Consider the following 18,697-nt stretch of genomic DNA (forward strand, 5'->3'; position numbering starts at 1 on the left):
ACAGAATAATAAATTATAATAATATTGATAGGCCTATAAAACTCATACAAACTCATACAAATATGGCAGTCGTGTATTTTACGTCAAACTTGAAATGTTGTCCGTCTCTTGCCATAAAGCAGGCTATTTTCACATTTATCATAAACAACACGTTTCTTAGTTTTTTATGTAGGCCTACAGCAACAATGTGCAACTGAAATGATATTATTATGAATGCATCAAGTTGCCAATCCATGTTGTTGATGAGGTTGTTGTTGTTCTAATTAAAACGTTATCTTAAATGAGAATGCGTAATGGGTCCAAATTAACACCTGCTTAACCAACTCATTATAGGACTATACTACAACTGCTCAAACGCAGTTTTAAACAAGCCTCGCATTTCCACTAACAACCATTAGCGTCTGCATGATGTTTGCAATGCCGCAACTAACTAAATGATGATCTGGGTAAATATTGAAATTCCCTTCGATTGGTGGCTAATCTGTTAAAGCGGCGGGCGACTCGGCTTTCCCTATTGATGAGGCCCCGCTATCTTAATCCTGTGCATTTCCCTGTAAATAGCTTTCTGCATGAGAAAGGGCCTGCCTAGGTCCCCCTACCCTCCCATCCCATCCACTCCACACACACACAGAGGGAGAGACAGATGATCATGCAGGGAGGGTTTTGTAGCATTAGCTCTTGTTCAGCTACTCCCATCGCATCCCATTCAGGGTCATTTAAGGCGGGTATCATGTCATGTAAAGACGGCCCCCTCACTTTGTAGGCCGCTTTAGAAAGGTGTTGGCTAATAGGCATCAACTCCATTAGGTCATCTTGTCAAAGACCGAAGACGAAGAAGAGGTGAAAAGAAGAAAGAAAATGGAAGATGATCCGCAGGTTTTTGTTTTGTGCCTTGGTGTCTATAGAAGCTTCATTAGCTTTCAATTTTTGGGGATTCAATTAAACCAATCAAAACTTGAATTTCCCCTAAATAACATGTCTTAATTGGCCCAATTGTAACAGAGAAAGATCTTGTTGATTGGTGATATTAGACAAAAGGCATGTTTTTTTAAATTTTATATGGCCCAGGTAGTTTAGCCTATGTAATTCTTCGGCTGGTGCTCCATTTCTTGAAGCGTCGGGTGGGGATAGTCCCTGAAATCCATTCACCCCAAGAGCTTGATAGTTGAGCTACAGTTGACAAATAGAAAATGGCAGATTGTATACCTAATTACACCGTTTAGGTCAATTTTATAACAGGGCAGTACCAAAACAATTGACCAGTGAGTGATATGTTTGCCAAAATATCATGTCCCTCTCCGCAAAGTTAAAGTTTATTAGCCTATTTCTGCAAGCATGGTTAATGTTTTGGGTCAACCTGAAGGTAGGCTACCGACCATTATTTAAAGGGGTAACCATGACAACTTGAGTCCTGATTGGCCACCCAGGCACGGGAATTAAGGAGAGCGTCACCCAATCTGAATACGGATGCGCCCGGCGCCCGCAGAGCCGGGCACAGTGATGCGAAAAGTGTCGACGTGAGGTGAGCGGAGGCGAAGAAGTGGAACCTAAAAACAAAAAAATGACAACAACAACAAAATAAAAAATAATCGGCTACAACTCATGTAACGTATTCCCTACAGCAGGGACGAACAGGCTTTCCTTCCAAGTGCCAATTTTTACGCAGCCCGTCAATGAAGAAGAGGACTATAGGTGCTTTTTAAATTCATATTTTTTTCTTTTGGATTCCGGATTGTGACAAGTGCTAGGACAGAACAGGACAGGAGCGTCCAGAACCAGGAGTACAGTAGAGGAACTTCGGCGAGTGTTCGCCTATAGACTGCCTTTAAACGGTAGTGGAGAGGGGCTTCTCCCCACCCATCCACCCACCTGACAGATCATTCGCGCCTGCTTTGTCCACAACCCCGGAGCCAAGACGTTGCTGCGCGGAGAGCCGCGTGGCCCCAGACCCAGCACCGGAGTCCGCGTGGGAAGGTCGGCCCTCGTTATCCTCCAGACGGGCGGGATGATGGTCCACTGCGCGGGGTGCGACAGGCCCATCCTGGACCGGTTCCTGCTCAACGTGTTGGACCGAGCCTGGCACGCCAAGTGCGTCCAATGCTGCGAGTGCCACTGTAACCTGACGGAGAAGTGCTTCTCGCGTGATGGGAAGCTTTATTGTAAAATTGACTTTTTCAGGTAAGCATTCAAATTGGGGATTCATGCGAAAAAGCAGGTATGCCAAAAAACTCAGTGAACTCACCAGGAAGAATTATAACCCCGCTGCTCTGAAGATTTGTTCGTCTGTTTTTTTTAGTGTCTAAAAATGCTGAAATTGATTGAATGTCACACAATGATCAAAATAGTTCTCGTTATAGCATCACTCACATATTTAATTAACCATAATGATATTATTCTGTACGCATACACATTGTTTTGTGGAAATTGATATGGTTCACCAAGGCCTACTTCACATGATGGCCTATAATTCACCTATAGGCGAGATAGCCTATCAGTTATTTGAATTGTTTTAGAATGTCACTTCAAATTATAACATTTCAAGCCTTGCAGAAATAATATTGTAACCGCATTGGTTTCGCAACAACAATCCTATCATTATTAGGCCTATATAAATGTATATAATTTCAGAGTTATAAGTTCATTCTAGAGCTCTGAATATCACACATATATTTAGCATTTTGACAGAAGTATTTCATCATAGCCTGAGATGTCCACGTTATCACTCTTTGCCCGCTTGAGTTTTACATGAAGAGGGTGTTTTTTAGAGACACTGGGTGTGTTTTCTGACAATATGAATCATAACCTTAATTCCTAATATTTATTATGACAAATAATATCACTTTTTATTTATAAATCAATATTATTGGTGGGGTTGAATATTATGTCGGCTGGAATATTCACTTCTCTTATTAATCCATTCATGCACATGGAGGCAATTGAAATCTATTTATAATATACATTTTCCTCTCATCTGTACTCTCTATTTCCACTATTGTTTGGTCCAATAGATTTTAAAACTTAACCATTAGGCCTACGCCAGCCGCTCAGTTCTTCAAAGTGGTAATTCAGTGATAAGTGTAGGCCCTTGTTTGTGTACGCGCACTCTCATAGCATCATACCAATTAGTTATGTGTCAGCTTTTTTCCCCCTCCTGTACAAATTGTTTAATGACATGTGAGGCCCAGTAGTTAAGCCTTTGTGAAGGCAATGTTGGCCTCAAACGGCCTTGACCATCATATTAGCCGGCTTCCATCCGTGGATTTCAATGGCCGAACAATTATCCAGGCGAAACAGTAATCACCCTAATGTAGCCATTTGTTGTGTAAGTAGTGCTGTGTCCTCGCGGAACCGTGCATGTGAAAGGGTACAGTGGAGCGATACTATAGCAAATGGCTGGAGAGAGAGACAGAGAAAAAGAAAGAGAGAGAGGGATTCTGATAAAAAATAAAGGGGGCTTGCCTCGACCGCTCGCCCCCCCCCCCCCCCCCCCCACACACCCCTCAAACACACACTACCTCCAATAATCGTATTATAATTGAAATATTTTCAATTCCTGTATTATTTTTTTTCGTCCTGAGGCGACGCCATGTTGATGAGAGAGATTACCAAATCACCATGAGAGGCGCGTGATGAGGTTTCTGGCTCGTGATGAGTTGGATAAGGCCTATTTATTTCATATCGGAGAGGGAAACACTAAAGTACAATGCATGGTGGGAGAAACACATACTAAGGCTTCCCATTCACACATCACTGTATGTGGCACACCTTTTCTTCCAGTGAAACACTTCATTTTCAACGGATTTACCTTGTCGACTTATCCCCGGAAACGATGAGACGTTGAGTTAGGCTGTTATATACTCGCCTGTCTATCCATATAATACGAGTATATTCACCATGCTTCTTTTTTTTTTTTGCACGTGAAGAGGGTGAATGTGGATTAACGGGAGATTTCACGCTAAAATGTTCCTAGTCCGTTTAATCCTCGGATATCTCTGTAGTCACAATGTGACGACTGTCACTAATACGTTCTGCGTGGGTTTATTGTTAAAAACAAGAATTAAGGTATTTCTCACTCTAGCGCAGGTGCTACATTTTAGGCTATATTATGTATCAAGAGTAGTCTGTTAGATTTTAACGAAAATTATTTCGAAATAGCCTACCCCTTCTTCAATCATGGCAAATATGTAACACAATGAAACAAATGAATAACATAAAAACAATAAATTATAACTACTATAGAATACCTTTAATCATTGTTGTAAGTGTTTTGACATTGCAATTTCGTAAATTTCTTGGAACAAACACTTCAAATCAGGCTACGCGCCAAACCTTCTACATTGCCCACAGTTGCAAAATTCGCTATAGGTCTACATGCATAATAGGCCTACACATTTGATTTTTTTTTTTAATTAAAAGTTAGAACAGTTAAATGTCCATCTCAAATGCATTTTTTTGTATGTATTTCTGTGTCGTGGAGATTTCACATCAACCCCTCTCTCCTCTCTCCCTTTATTTTCAGGAGGTTTGGGACGAAGTGCGCTGGCTGCCTCCAAGGCATCTCTCCCAGCGATCTGGTGCGCAAGGCGCGCAGCAAGGTGTTCCACCTCAACTGCTTCACGTGCATGGTGTGCAACAAGCAGCTGTCCACGGGCGAGGAGCTCTATGTCATCGACGAAAATAAGTTTGTGTGCAAAGAAGACTACCTAAGCTCAGGGGCTGTCAAGGAAGTCAATTTGAATTCAGGTAGCCTAATTATAGCTAAGGGTTTCAAAAGTGCGTCCACAGTAGACATTCTACTGTAGACATTCTAGACGGTCTACTAATGTTCGTCTTGTTCTTGGAAAAAAATTCTACACGGTTGCCTGAAAATAAGAGACCTTTCTTTCTTAGTAGCCTATGCCTACCCCCCCCCCCAAAAAAAAATAATAATAATAATATATATATACATATGTAAGTGGTATATTATAGTCTGCATTTTTATTTGAAAGCAACGAGCATCATTTAATGCGGGTTGTTTTTTTGGAAGACTGTTTTGGCCACCTACGTTAACTGATTAATTTGCCTGTATTTATTTACTGATCGTTTCAACGTGGGGTCCCATCCCATACACTGGGGAATGGTGGAGAATTAAGGCTATTTGTGCATGATGAGAAACGCCTTAAACTACAGCTGGGTTGTATTTGTTGTATTTATAAAATAGGATAGGCCTATACCACATATTCACATATGATTTTGCGAACTAAAATGCATGAATTCGAAAACCTATTCTGTTACTATGTCTTTTAATTTGGTTTTAACCATAAACCATAACCTAGGCCTATATCACGTCCTGCAATAGGCCTCCGTCAGGTAATTCAAAACCATGGACATGGTGCTTGTCTTCGTGTTAGCTCTGGCTCTGCATTCGTTGGAGTATCGTCTGCGTCCAATCTGAAGTAGCCTAGTTTTATAGATGTAGATGCATTTGGTGATTCTATTCTATATTCTAGTTTACTTTCCCATTTTAGCTGCAGTGTCGTAGGCCTACATGGTCCAACATTTGTAGCCCATGGATAATTAACTTCCTCGCCTAATAAATAAATATCTCTAAAATGTCGTTATTCAACATGGCCTTGATATTGTTAAGATATTAGGCCTACACTTTGGGGTGTTTGGAACTAAAAATGTGTACGTCAACAACTTTCAGAAAAGCTTGTGTTTATGGGGTTCTCGGGCTCTCATCACTGCCGTTCGATTTTGTCTTTAGATCAGCAAGGTGAGGAATAACATTTGTATCCTGGAAAGACGTGACATTGAATTTGACCCCTCGTTGGGTGTCTGTAGCTGCAAATGTGAACATACTGACATTCTCGCGGCCGCAATGGGCCGTGTATAGGGCATGTGTAGCCTAGCGTTTGATGATGTTCCCCAACAAAGCATCTCCGCCTCGCTGAATGCATCTGACCAGAGCCCAGTCTTATCAACGCTATAAATTCCTGTCAGATGAATGGCTCAAACAGCCCTCCCCTCGGACAATGACGTGCTGTTATCGTGCGACGCAGCGGGTCCTTGGGGATCAGCCGAGCTCCCTTTTTTTTGTTTCACATTACATGCATAATTTCTCTTTCATTATCTCGATCGCTCAGGTCACATGCGGGCAGTGTCGAGTTGGTTACACCTGTTTTATTTGTGAAGATTTAAACTGGTAAATCCATGTATTTGGTCTGTTTCATATTGGTTACATTGGCAAAGTGTAGGCTATTTTTTATATATATATATATATATATATTTAAGGAAGTGAAACAGCTTCCATATTTGTATTTTGTGAGGCGTCATTGTTCCACATATTCTAGTTTATTTAGACAGGCTACAGCAATAATCTAGTAGTAAGCCCCATGACACCTTCGATTGAAACCTTTCCATTCTCTCCCGTCCCCCAGTGTCATCATGCACAGACAGAAGTTTATCGCCGGACCTCCAGGACCCGATACAGGACGATACAAAAGAGACGGACAATTCCATGTCCTCGGATAAGGACATGAACAATAACGAGAATGAGGAGCAGAATTCGGGCACGAAGCGGCGAGGCCCGCGGACCACCATCAAAGCCAAGCAGCTGGAGACGCTGAAGGCTGCCTTCGTGGCCACGCCGAAACCCACACGACACATTCGGGAACAGTTGGCCCAGGAGACGGGACTCAACATGCGGGTTATACAGGTAGGAGAGCAGGCTAACTTGAGCATATTCATTGCTGGTTGATGCAGAGCCTGGTTTTTATTTGGACAATTTAGAATTCCTATTATAAATAGAACAGAACTTTATCAAATATAATAGAATAGAATAGAATAGAAGCTGGGTTGATAATGTTGAGTTTTCAGGTCAAATTGAGAAATAACGTTCTGTGGTTTTTCTCTTTGCTTGTTTAATGAGTACTGTTGAGTTTTGGTAGGCTACATGGTGTAGGCAACATGGGCCTGCCTGCTGTCTTCACCATTCGTGATGAATTAGTTAGAATAGATCGAGATTTAATTAAAGACGTACTTGACAAAGTGAGAGTGAAAAGAATGTCGCAACACAATGTAGGTTATTATTTGAATGAAGTAGACCCACCTTTGGAGGGAAAACGTCTTTGGTAAAAATAAATATGCGAAAAATAACAAGACACGTTCAAGTGAAATGCATAAATCTATCAAATCAGCTCGAGAGTTAATGGACCTCCCTCCCCGGAAAATGGAAATTAGTGTAGAAAGTACATTACGTATTTGTTTGTGATATTTTTTGTAATATTTTGCTGCACTATCAACTGATCAATTAATATAATTAAGGTTACTATTTCTTAAGATTGAGTTATCTCTTATCAATTTAAGATTTTGAATAATCAGACATTAAATTGGCAATTTGGCCAGTCTATTTACCGTCTATTGTAGCCAATTTAGACTCCTGTTTGATAGTTGTTTTTTTTAAATTAAAGCAAAAGATACATTATGATTTGAATCAATTTGAATTAAAGATGGAAGACAGTCGTTTCTTAATATGACATATTGTATTTGCTGTTGATTTCTCATTTATTATTGAAGCAAGTATAGTACCCGGCTTGCCTGCACAGTATGTGCATGTTTAAATATGTAGCGTATCTGTAGCTATAGGCCTTCACATTTTAGAAATATAATGCACTGTTAATGCTTTTAACAGCCAATAATTGATCAATAGCGTCATTACAAAAAAAAGCCCACAGCACTGCACAAAAATACTGTAAACGGGTATGTTAACAGGCGCACATGCCAACCAAGACAATTTAGAGGTTTAAATGAGCAGTTCTGGTCAGTCAAGGAAGTATGAGGATTTTTCACTTCCTGAATTGACAGATTAAAACTGAATTGACCTCAAACCCTGTTAGGGAGATCTGATGGGCCTGTGACAACATGTGAGATCATAGTCATTGCTAATGAGAGTGTAATAACATTACTGTTTACCATCTTGATGTGGAATATATCCTCACTGCTGCCAACCACATTCAGATCTCTAGCCTTTATGTCATAACCACACACATGCACACACACAAACACACACTCTCGGTGTCTGGGTTTAGACTGTGTTAGGGTGATTAGCACCGTCACTGCCAGCTGAGATGTGGCTTTTTGTGTGCTTACAGTAATTACCACTGATTTCACTGATTTACATGCTGTATACCGTACACCCCCCTCACTCCTCTGTCCTCACTCATTTACTGCCAGACAATCTCTCCTCTCAGACCAGGCCTTGTAGCATCTTCTCAGTTTCATGTCTCCACAACACTGAATCGATCCCATTTGTCTCTGATTAGCAACAACATAATGCACTGTGGTATACTGTACAGTGCATTCGGAAAGTATTCCGACCCCTTGACTATTTCCACATTTTGTTACGTTTACAACCTTATTCTAAAATGTATTAAATTGTTTTCTCCCCCCTTATCAATCTACACACAATAACCCATAATGACAAAGCAAAAACAGGTTTGGATTTTTTTGCAGATGTATAAAAAATAAAAAAACTGAAATATTTACATTTACATTTACATAAGTATTCAGACCATTTAGTGAGTACTTTGTTGAAGCACCTTTGGCAGCAATTACAGCCTTGAGTCTTCTTGGGTATGACGCTACAAGCTTGGCACACCTGTATTTGGGGAGTTTCTCTCATTCCTCTCTGCAGATCCTCTCAAGCACTGTCAGTTTGGATGGGGAGCGTAGCTGCACAGCTATTTTCAGAGCTTTGGCTGGGTCACTCAAGCACATTCAGAGACTTGTCCCCGAAGCCATTCCTATGTTGTCTTGGCTGTGTGCTTAGGGTCACTGTCCTGTTGGAAGGTGAACCTTCGCCCCAGTCTGAGGTCCTGAGAGCTCTGGAGCAGGTTTTCATCAAGGATATCTTTGCTTCGTTCATCTTTGCCTCAATCCTGACTAGTCTCCCAGTCCCTGCCTCTGAAAAAAATCCCCACGGCATGATGCTGCCACCACTATGCTTCACCGTAGGGATGGTACCAGGTTTCCTCCTCAGGCCAAAGAGTTCAATCTTGGTTTCCTCAGACCAGAGAATCTTGTTTCTCATGGTCTGAGAGTCTTTAGGTACCTACTGGCAAACTCCAAGTGGGCTGTCATGTGCCTTTTACTGAGTCACTCTACCATAAAGGCCTGATTGGTGGAGTGCTGTAGAGCTGGTTGTCCTTCTGGAAGGTTCTCCCGTCTCCACAGAGGAACTCTTCCACAGAGGAACTCCTCCCTGACCAAGGCCCTTCTCCCCCGATTACTCAGCTCTAGGAAGAGTCTTGGTGATTCCAAACTTTTTCCATTTAAGAATGATGGAGGCTACTGTGTTATTGGGGACCTTCAATGCTGCAGAAATGTTTTGGTACCCTTCCCCAGATCTGTGCCTCGACACAATCCCGTCTCTGGGCTCTTTGGACAATTCCTTCGATCTTATGGCTTGGTATGCTCTGACATGCATTGCCAACTGTGGGACCATATACATTTTCGCTTTGTCATTATGGGGAATAGTGTGTAGATATCTGAGGAAATGTTTGTATTTAATCCATTTTAAAATAAGGCTGTAACGTAACAAAACGTGGAAAAAGTCAAGGAGTCTGAATATTTTCCGAGATGGTGGACAGTTTCATCACCCCCCCACAATTTTTATTTTTTAATTTTTTACATTTTCTAAATACCTTCAATATTATTAATTTACATGTCGGCTCTATACCTGGAAATGCCCTTGTTCGGAGCGAAGTATACCGTATTCCAAAAAAGTGTTTGAAATTCTGCCAATTCTGGATATTGTTGTTAATTTAAATGTAGTGATAGCTGACACTTCTGTCTATAAAAATACACATTTCATATTTTGCTAATATTAATAAGATAAATATTCTTTAAGCCTCAAGGCAAAATATGTTAAAAAATAATAATAATTAAAAGCATGAGATCAGTTATAAAACTGCGGGGGGTCCCTGTGAAACGTCTCTACGCCACTGACAACCGCAAGTCAATATTTGCTCTCAGAATCAAATTATTACATCAGTTCTGCCTGTCACCAAGCTATCCATGCACGAGTATGTCCGTTCTAATGCGATGGACATCCAGTTGAGCTTCAGTTAGTTTTCAGACATGATTCACTCGGTTTTATTTCATTTGAATTATATCAAATTATTTTTATTTCGCTTCAGTTTTACTTTTTGTGTTAGAGACAGAGACTAGCCTATGTGTGGGAGGTTAGGAGCCATTTATGTCTTGAGGTCTAAAGCTTGCGTTATTTTGGGATGTTACTTCTTGCCACTGGGGGGCAGTAATAAATACGGTGAGGGGTCAGGTCATAAATTTGCTTATGTTTTACGTTACAAATCAATCTTAATGTGACTTGGATTAAAAAATATTATTATTGGTTGTCTGACTCAGATTCAGACATTTCTGCCGCACCGTTCAAAGCTATGGCCATCTCTGGTTGTTGTTGGTCAAGGGTATTCCCTTGCCCGTTCTGTAATAACTTGATAGTCTTGACTATGTTCGCCCCATTGACAGTTACGACGAGTAGGATCTTCTCCTCTGGTATATCCCATGCTCCCAATGTCCTGTCACACCTCCCTGGTGTGTGGATGCTAAATCCGACTGAGCTTGAGCAAAGCTTGCCGTGCCTTCTGGAAGGAGGGGTGATAGAAACAGGTTGATATGTACAAAAGCAAAGCAGTCGATCCTTTCTTTATCGGTCCGTCTACACACAGAGTTATTTTCTATGCCTCTTTCAGAATCTCCTTCACTTTCTGGGTTGCTGTGTCCATTTGCAAAGCAATCAAGACATTTACTCTAGCAGCGCCAGGAGTTCTAAATTTGGGATCAAGTGTTTGGTTGAACTTTCTGAAGGCTGGCTCATCGTACAGTCTCATGGACACGCCCGACGGGATCAATAATCTAACCAGTGCTTCTTTCCTCTTCTTTTTTTTTTACTCGTTTAAATTAGGTTGCCATGTTTCTGCTCTTTTCATTCCAACTGCTAAAGTTGATTGTCCTAACGTTGCAATTTGCGTGCAGCTACTAAGAGCTGGTGGCTGTCTCGCGTTGTCTTCATCCTGAAATGGTTTGTATGATTCTCTGTGGGAGATGTTCAGTTCAACTTTGAGGTTGGGTTTTCCTTTTTACACCGCACAACAATATAAATGCAACATGCAACAATTTCAATGATTTCACTGAGCTACAGTTCATATAAGGCAATCAGTCAATTTAAATATGTTCATTGGGGCCTAATCTATGGACTTCACATGACTGGGAATACAAATATTGGTCACCGATAGCTTAAAAAGAAGTAGGGGTGTGGATCAGAAAACCAGTCAGTATCTGGTGTGACCAAATTGGTTGTGTCCTGTGAAATGTTGTCCCACTCCTCTTCAATGGCTGTGCAAAGTTGTTGGACATTGGAGGGAACTGGAGCACAGTGTCGTACACGTCGATCCAGAGCATCCCAAACATGCTCCATGGGTGACATGTCTGGTGAGTATGCAGGCCATGGAAGAACTGGGACAATTTCAGCTTCCAGGAATTGTGTATAGATCCTTGCGACATGGGACCGGCCATTATCATGCTGAAACGTGAGGTGATGGCGGTTGATGAATGGATCTCACCATGGTATCTCTGTAACTGTACATTTTAGAGGGGCCTTTTATTGTCCCCAGCACAAGGTGCACCTGTGTAATGATCATCCTGTTTAATCAGATTCTTAATATGCCACACCTGTCAGGTGGATGGATTATCTTGGCAAAGGAGAAATGCTTGCTAACAGGGATGTAAACAAATTTGTGCACAGCATTTGAGAGAAATAAGCTTTTTGTGTGTATGGAAAATTTCCGTGATCTTTTATTTATTTCAGCTCATGAAACATAGGAACAGCTACATGTTGCATTTATATTTTTGTTCAGTGTATCTCCCTTCCACACACACTGCTGACAAACAATACACTTACTTTTGTCCTTTCCAGCAATGTACTCAAGACAATCCCATACAGGGCTTCACCTTTTGCTGTCGCCAATGTTCACTCACACACCGGCCCTCTTATTTCTTCCCTGTTAGCTATTGATAGCTAGTGATAGTGATGCACAAGCGAGTCCTATTTGAAACCGGCATCTCCTGGCAGCATTAACCCACCAGCTTCAGAAGCATGAAAAACCCATTAGAAAAAAAGCTTGAAAACCCGAAGTTTCGAATTAGAAAAAACTAAAACTTACCGTAATTTGACGGTTTTTATTTTAGTTAGTTTTGCAATCAAAGATAATAGTTTCAGTGTAGTTGAAGTTTTTAAAATGTTTGTTTTAGTTTCCGTTTTAGTTTACTATAAATAACCTTGAGGAGTACCTCATCACCTCATATCTTCCACCATCCTCTGACATTCTGCAAGAAACACAGTCACACACACATCCAACACTGCACATAGTTGCTGCTGAGTACCTATATACATGTCCCAGCATCCTCCGCAGATGTGGAGCAGCTTTTCAGCATTGTAGGGCATATCTTCAGACCAGATCGCTGCTCCATGTCTGACGAGCATTTTGAAACCCTGATGTTTTATTATTGAATGTAACATGGCATCTTGTCATCCTTCATGATACACCGGTGTAAAGCTTAGGCTGGGTATTTGGATTAAAAAGTGAAATGATATGTTTGTTAATTCAAATCAAACTAGTAAGTACATTCAACACTTTTTTCAAAAAACGCCCAAACAATATATACATATTGTCTTGAAAATACGGTCTTTCAAATACTTGCAAGGATATGTATTTGTAGTACTGGTGATTACATGCTAATGCTTAACAAATGGTATTTAAAAAAAAAATACATTTCAATATTCAACTACTTTTTTTCTTCTTCATATAAAGGTATTCCAAATACTTGTTGTGAAATGTATTGAAATACCTGAAACAGTATTTGAACCCAGGTCTGGTGTGCGCGCGTGTGTTTGTGTGTGTAGTCATCCCCTAAGCAACGCTCTCTCGAGGGGGGAGTGAAAGCATTTCCATAAAAATGGAACCTTACAGTTAGACTATTGTTCTCAATAGGCAGGTGTCGTCTTTGCTCGGAAAAGCATGGAGAGGAATGCCTAAGTGGTTTTAGGTGTTTTTCTCTGTGTTTTTTTTTCCTGTTGGTTAATCTCCGACACAGTGGGAATTGTGCCTCTGGTGTAGCCTAGCTGGTGTTAACATGTGTTATTATTCAGCGCCGACGCAGAGACAACGAGCAATGTGTTATGTTTTTAGAATGCAAAGTAAGTCCTCCATATGTTGAAATATCTCCTCTTCGCCTTTGTTCCTGTACAAAGGCAGTTTATTTGACTCCGAGGAGGAGCGACGACTGTGTTTAACGTCTCTGCTCTCTGTGTTGTTGTGTTTGAGGCCTGCCGGGGCACATGGGAAATAGTGACCTATCGAAATGAATGTGCTGCTCTGTGCGTGCTCCTTTGTGTTGCTGACTGATTCATTGATTTTATTGGATCATTTCAAAACATGCCGATGTCCATATCACTGGTTACAAAACAGCTCCAGTGTAATTTCTGTTTCTTGGACACCACTGGGTGTTTGTTGGTGGCTATGGTGTCTCCCTCGAACGCCTGAGTCCTGGTTGAAAGTGAACCTCCACTCTGCCTCTCACATACAGCCATAGTCCTCAAAGTGGAGAGGCTGAATATCTTATTTCAATGTGTCTGGGTTGAACTTTGAGGTAGAGACCGTGTCCATCCACGTTTGTTAGTTTACCCTCACTGCCTCCACCACACATTATCCATATTCCTTATATCTAAGCGGAGCCCTTTAATTCTATTAAGTTATTTCTACAGGCGATGTGCCTAAGAAGGGCTCTTTTCTATACCGGTCTCAAGACAGCAAAATAATAATAATTTAAAAAATATATATATATTTTTTTTGAGATTAGCAAATTCATCAGGGACCGACCCGTCAGAATATCAGAACACAACTCCTACTTTACAGTGCGATACAAAAAGCTGAAACGCAGTTTTGCTATGACTTCTGCGGTGCATGGCTGAACTAATCAAGTTCGGTGCACTGGAAAACATTTTAAAGGCCTCCCTCTCGTCATCAAAGTGAACATTTTGCAGTTTTAAAGCCAATTTCCTGCTATTCTACATAATTTGCCTCCGGGCAGAGAGAAATTTCTGTAGTTTTAAATCTTAAATTACAGTGCATTATGTTCAAAAGAAACATTTTGAGGAGTACAAGAAGAATTGAGTTGAATTTTTTTAAATCATTGATGTTGTGCAGTCCCTGTGACATGCGTTTGGAACACACCCTGTGAAACGCTAAGAACACACGTTGTGAATGATTAATATTACATTGCATTGTACTCTCTCAAAGTTTCCCACAGATCCCTTGTCCAAAATGCATTTAATCTGTTGTAGCTAGCAGTACTCATTACACTAGAGAATTCAAACTCCTAAATGAGCATAACAAGTCTAGTTAAATAGCACTCCCAAGTCTGTGAAATGGACAAAGTAAAAATGGACAAAAACTATTAAGGTCTGAAATGAAGGTGGATTTAATTTGAGGGTGATTTGATTTAGTTGATGATTAGGAGTGGGGCCTTGTCATTTCAACTACCTTGTAGTTTTCCCATTTGCTTTTTGTGTTGTAACACTTAATGTGAAATGGATAATGAATACATCTGGCGATCGTTACTGTCCATTGTAGACAAGTAATGGACTAGAAATGAAGCTAGATTAGATATGACTTTGATTGCGACACTGTGTGCCTGTGTAAAAATGCAGTATAAACAACTGTTTTTTCTTTCTTTCTGTCCGTGAAAAGGAAAATGAAATCTTAAACCTATTAAAATAGTTTTACTTACTTTGATCTGATAACAATCTTAGATGCTTCTCTGTGTCATAGGTCATTATAGATGGGATGTGGCCTGATAACTCACTATCTCTTTCTCTATAGGTGTGGTTCCAGAACCGTCGATCTAAGGAGAGGAGGATGAAGCAGTTGAGTGCTTTGGGGGCCCGGCGGCACGCCTTCTTCAGAGGGCCCCGGCGGATGAGGCCCCTGGGAGGACGACTGGAGGACCCAGACATACTGGGGCCTGGGGCCTATGGATACTACACAGGTAAGATACACTCACGGTTTGATTATATAGTGGTAAAATACACTCGCCGTCAATTGCCTTACATCAGATAGCATGATGACTCGGTCATCATGCTGTCGCTAAAGCTCACCTGTCGCTAAAGCTCACCTGTCGCTAAAGCTCACCTGTCGCTAAAGCTCACCTGTCGCTAAAGCTCACCTGTCGCTAAAGCTCACAAGTGATCTCTGTGGAAGATTTTAGTGACATGGTTTTCATCAGGTATGCCATTGCTCGCCTCTGTGCTGCCCAGCTCTGTCTAAACTGCAGGAAGACAAGGGTGTTGACTGCTCCTCAAGTGGCCTACTGGAGCAACATAGACGATTCTGAAATATAGAAAAGTCAAATGTTGAAATCAAGACATAGATCATTCCGGAATGGGCTGAAAGTGAACAACCACAGAATTCTAAAAACAAAAGCCAGTTTGCCAGTTGATGATCCCAGCAGTACAAAGCTGAAGAGAGATTTTGCTGAGGAATCAGTCATATACTGGACCATAGCAGCCTTCATCCACAGTAATTAAAAGGGAGCCGTGAAGGATAGAACAGGCAGGGAGGGAAGGAGGGGAGAGGAGGACAAAACCTTAATCTCTTGCTTCTAGCTCCCTCCGTTCTCAGCATGCCTCTTTTCACACCCTTTTGTGCCTCGGTGGAGCCGGGAGCTCTACTGTATTAGCAGGACTACTCCTTCCATCCTTCTGTTCCTCTACTACTGCTGCTGCTTAGAGAGGAGGCTGTGTGTGTGTGTGTGTGTGTGTGTGTGTGTGTGTGTGTGTGTGTGTGTGTGTGTGTGTGTGTGTGTGTGTGTGTGTGTGTGTGTGTGTGCGCACGAGTGCGTGCTTGCTTGCACGTGTGTGTGTGTGTGTGTGTGTGTGTGTGTGTGTGTGTGTGTGTGTGTGTGTGTGTGTGTGTGTGTGTGTGTGTGTGTGTGTGTGTGTGTGTGTGTGTGTGCACGAGTGCGTGCTTGCTTGCACGTGTGTGTGTGTCTATGCGTGTGCATGCGTGTACATGTGTGTGTCTCTCTCTGCCCCTCCCTGTCCCTTCCCCCGGCCGCCCCAGGAGCAGGTTGATTCTCAAGGTCTGTCGTAGCTAGCAGGGTTCTGTTTGTGCGACTCAATAATTAGCTTGTTTATTGTTTTTTTGTGTGTTTTTTTTAAGGAAAAAAAAGTGGATTTCATTGCATTGAAAGTGGATTTCTCCTTCCCCTCATTAGCACAATTTGTAACATAAGGTTGGCGTGCTGCTGATTTAGTTATGTAGAGGGGAAATGTTTCTTTGTCAAGTTAGGAACAAAGCCTGATGAAATGCTGATTGTCTGTCTGACTACATTTAACTGATCTTGAAACAACGTGTGGGTTTTCCAGATTGTTGATTTCGTTTGGATTAGGAAGAATGGTTGTTTAACATCAAACTGTACACTAAACAAGACATTATTAAATTTGTGTTTGCTTAGTTATTTTTGCTCTTTCCCTCTGTGGTACTGAAACACGAACCCACTCACACTTAAAGCTAAAGTGTATGGCGTATAACTGAAAAGCAGAGTAGAAAGTGTGATTTTCATTTCCTTTTTAAAAGTTGAGACGCTTTGAAAAATAAAATAAGAAAAATCCTCAAACTAACTCACAAAAGGATGAGTGTCAGGACTAAAAAAAGGAGTTCCCGTGTGAATTTTAGAAGTTTAGCTGTGTTTTGTTCTTTCACTTTTCAGCTCTAACAGGGAACTAAACCATCTTTTTTTTCTTTTAAAAGATCTTGAATCTTTATGCAGGTCCTTTTTTAAAAAGTGTGTGAAGTTCCATTTTTGAATGTAGCTATATAGATTGTTTTGTCTGTGTGCTGCACAATGAATTAGATGATTTGTTTTCTATCTGAATAATCGTATCTATCCCCCCCCCCCCCACACACACAGAGTACCAGGGCGACTACTACGGAGGAGGGGGAAACTATGACTTCTTCCCCCACGGCCCTCCCTCCTCTCAGGCTCAGTCTCCAGCAGAATCCCCCTATATCCATGGAGGTGCCATGGAGGGCTCTGTGTCAGCCCACCACCCCTCTGATGACCAGAGGTTCACGGACATGATCTCCCACGCAGACACCCCCAGCCCTGAGCCCGGCCTGCCCAGCTCCCTGCAGCCCGTCCCTGGGGATGTGTATGGAGGGGGGCCCAGCCCACCCTTCTCCCTGGCTAGTAACTCTAGCTACAGCGCCCCCATGTCCCACCCCGGACAGGAGATGGGAGAGACCACCGTCTGGTAGACTAGAGGGGGGGACGTCTAGATCTGGGATCAGGGTTTGGGGGGGTGGGGTGGGTGTGAACTTCCCAGTCAATTCAGGAGATGAATTTGAAGACGTTATGAATGAGTTATTATGAATTGAAAAGTGCCATTTATGTATTTGTTCATTGGGACTTTGAATTGGCTTGCTGAATTGATGGAATGTCCCCCCCCCCCCCCCCTCGACTCTGATCCTTCACAAGGACTGAGGATCCAGGATGGGGCGGCTTTGCTGGAAAAATATGAACTTTGTGGTACTATTCGCCGCCCCATTCAGCCCTGGATTGTAGTAGAAATACACCCCCACCCACCTCTGGGAACCATGAACTGGGATTGAAAAGATGGAAGAAACATGCTTAGGCGGTTCCTCTCGCCCCCGTATCTTCCCCTCTCACTCCGAGAAGCAGTGGAGTTATCCATTGCTGGAGACTAAGGACACGTGATATTGAAGAGAGAGATCCAGAAAGAATACAAGCCAAAAGGGACGTTTGATGTATTTTATTTTTTGGTTTCAGAACTGTCTTGGTTTTTTCATTCTACTGTTTCTTAAAAAGGCACAATGTTGTAGGCCTAACTAGCCGGGTTCCTCTTTCTGCGTAATGTTTGACTCGTTCTCCTATTGTAATATTGCTTCCAATACAATGCTCAAACACAGACAAATACAATTTTCAGTGTTTTAACTGTTGCTATGCACAACCTCCTTTGCTTTTAGCTTCACTGCCACTAGAATAGAGCAAAGCCGATATCGTCTCGACTGCAGAGATGAGAACAGTCGAGCTCGGTGGGAAGTCAGGGGATTCGTTGGTGGCAGCCATGAAACATTCTGTTATTAGATAAAGAAATGCTCATTGACAACATTCATGGTGACCCTCCGATAGACTCTGAGCCACTGTACTGCAGATCTAAAAGCCTCATAGTGATATACATGGCTCCTTCTGGAATTTCTACCCATTGCACACATTTTCACCCACACGTTGGTCATCATTTTGACCGTCAGTTCTAGTGATGTGTACCTGATAGATGGTCTTGCTGTTCTCGTACATGGTTATTCAGAACACACCCATACACAAGCCACTCATTCATATACACACACAAACCTCTATAAATCAAGGCCCCCTTTATATCCCTCACTCCCATCCAGGCACCCCTTGTCAGTCCCTCTCTCCTCCTCTACTTTTCCTGGCCTTCCCTTTGTTACTGTCCCTTTAAAAAAAGGGGAAAAGCATGTTTTAATGGAAATTATTTTCAAAAGAACATTGATGCCATAATGGAGAATGTCCTTCAGCAGCTGAGGTCTCCTTC

General features: G+C 41.8%; 1 protein-coding gene across 1 annotated transcript; it reads left to right on the plus strand.

Annotated features, from left to right (window-relative positions):
* Positions 1-2,005: 2,005 nt before the first annotated feature.
* LOC135518594 (LIM/homeobox protein Lhx5) lies at positions 2,006-17,378 on the plus strand. The gene is made up of 5 exons (XM_064943754.1): positions 2,006-2,178; positions 4,520-4,743; positions 6,420-6,697; positions 14,943-15,108; positions 17,032-17,378. Exons 1-5 carry the CDS (start codon positions 2,006-2,008, stop codon positions 17,376-17,378), a joined length of 1,188 nt encoding a protein of 395 aa, XP_064799826.1.
* The last annotated feature ends 1,319 nt before the right edge of the window (positions 17,379-18,697 follow it).

This window comes from Oncorhynchus masou, chromosome 28 (genome assembly GCF_036934945.1).
Source record: "Oncorhynchus masou masou isolate Uvic2021 chromosome 28, UVic_Omas_1.1, whole genome shotgun sequence".
Lineage (NCBI taxonomy): Eukaryota > Metazoa > Chordata > Actinopteri > Salmoniformes > Salmonidae > Oncorhynchus > Oncorhynchus masou.

What these genes read in the sequence shown, in the direction of transcription:
- LOC135518594 (XM_064943754.1), top strand. Translation starts at nt 2,006, where the DNA reads ATGATGGTCCACTGCGCGGGGTGCGACAGGCCCATCCTGGACCGGTTC. An exon ending in GGAAGTCAATTTGAATTCAG is followed by an intron (nt 4,744 to 6,419) that starts GTAGCCTAATTA and finishes CCCGTCCCCCAG; the next exon opens with TGTCATCATGCACAGACAGA. An exon ending in TCAACATGCGGGTTATACAG is followed by an intron (nt 6,698 to 14,942) that starts GTAGGAGAGCAG and finishes CTTTCTCTATAG; the next exon opens with GTGTGGTTCCAGAACCGTCG.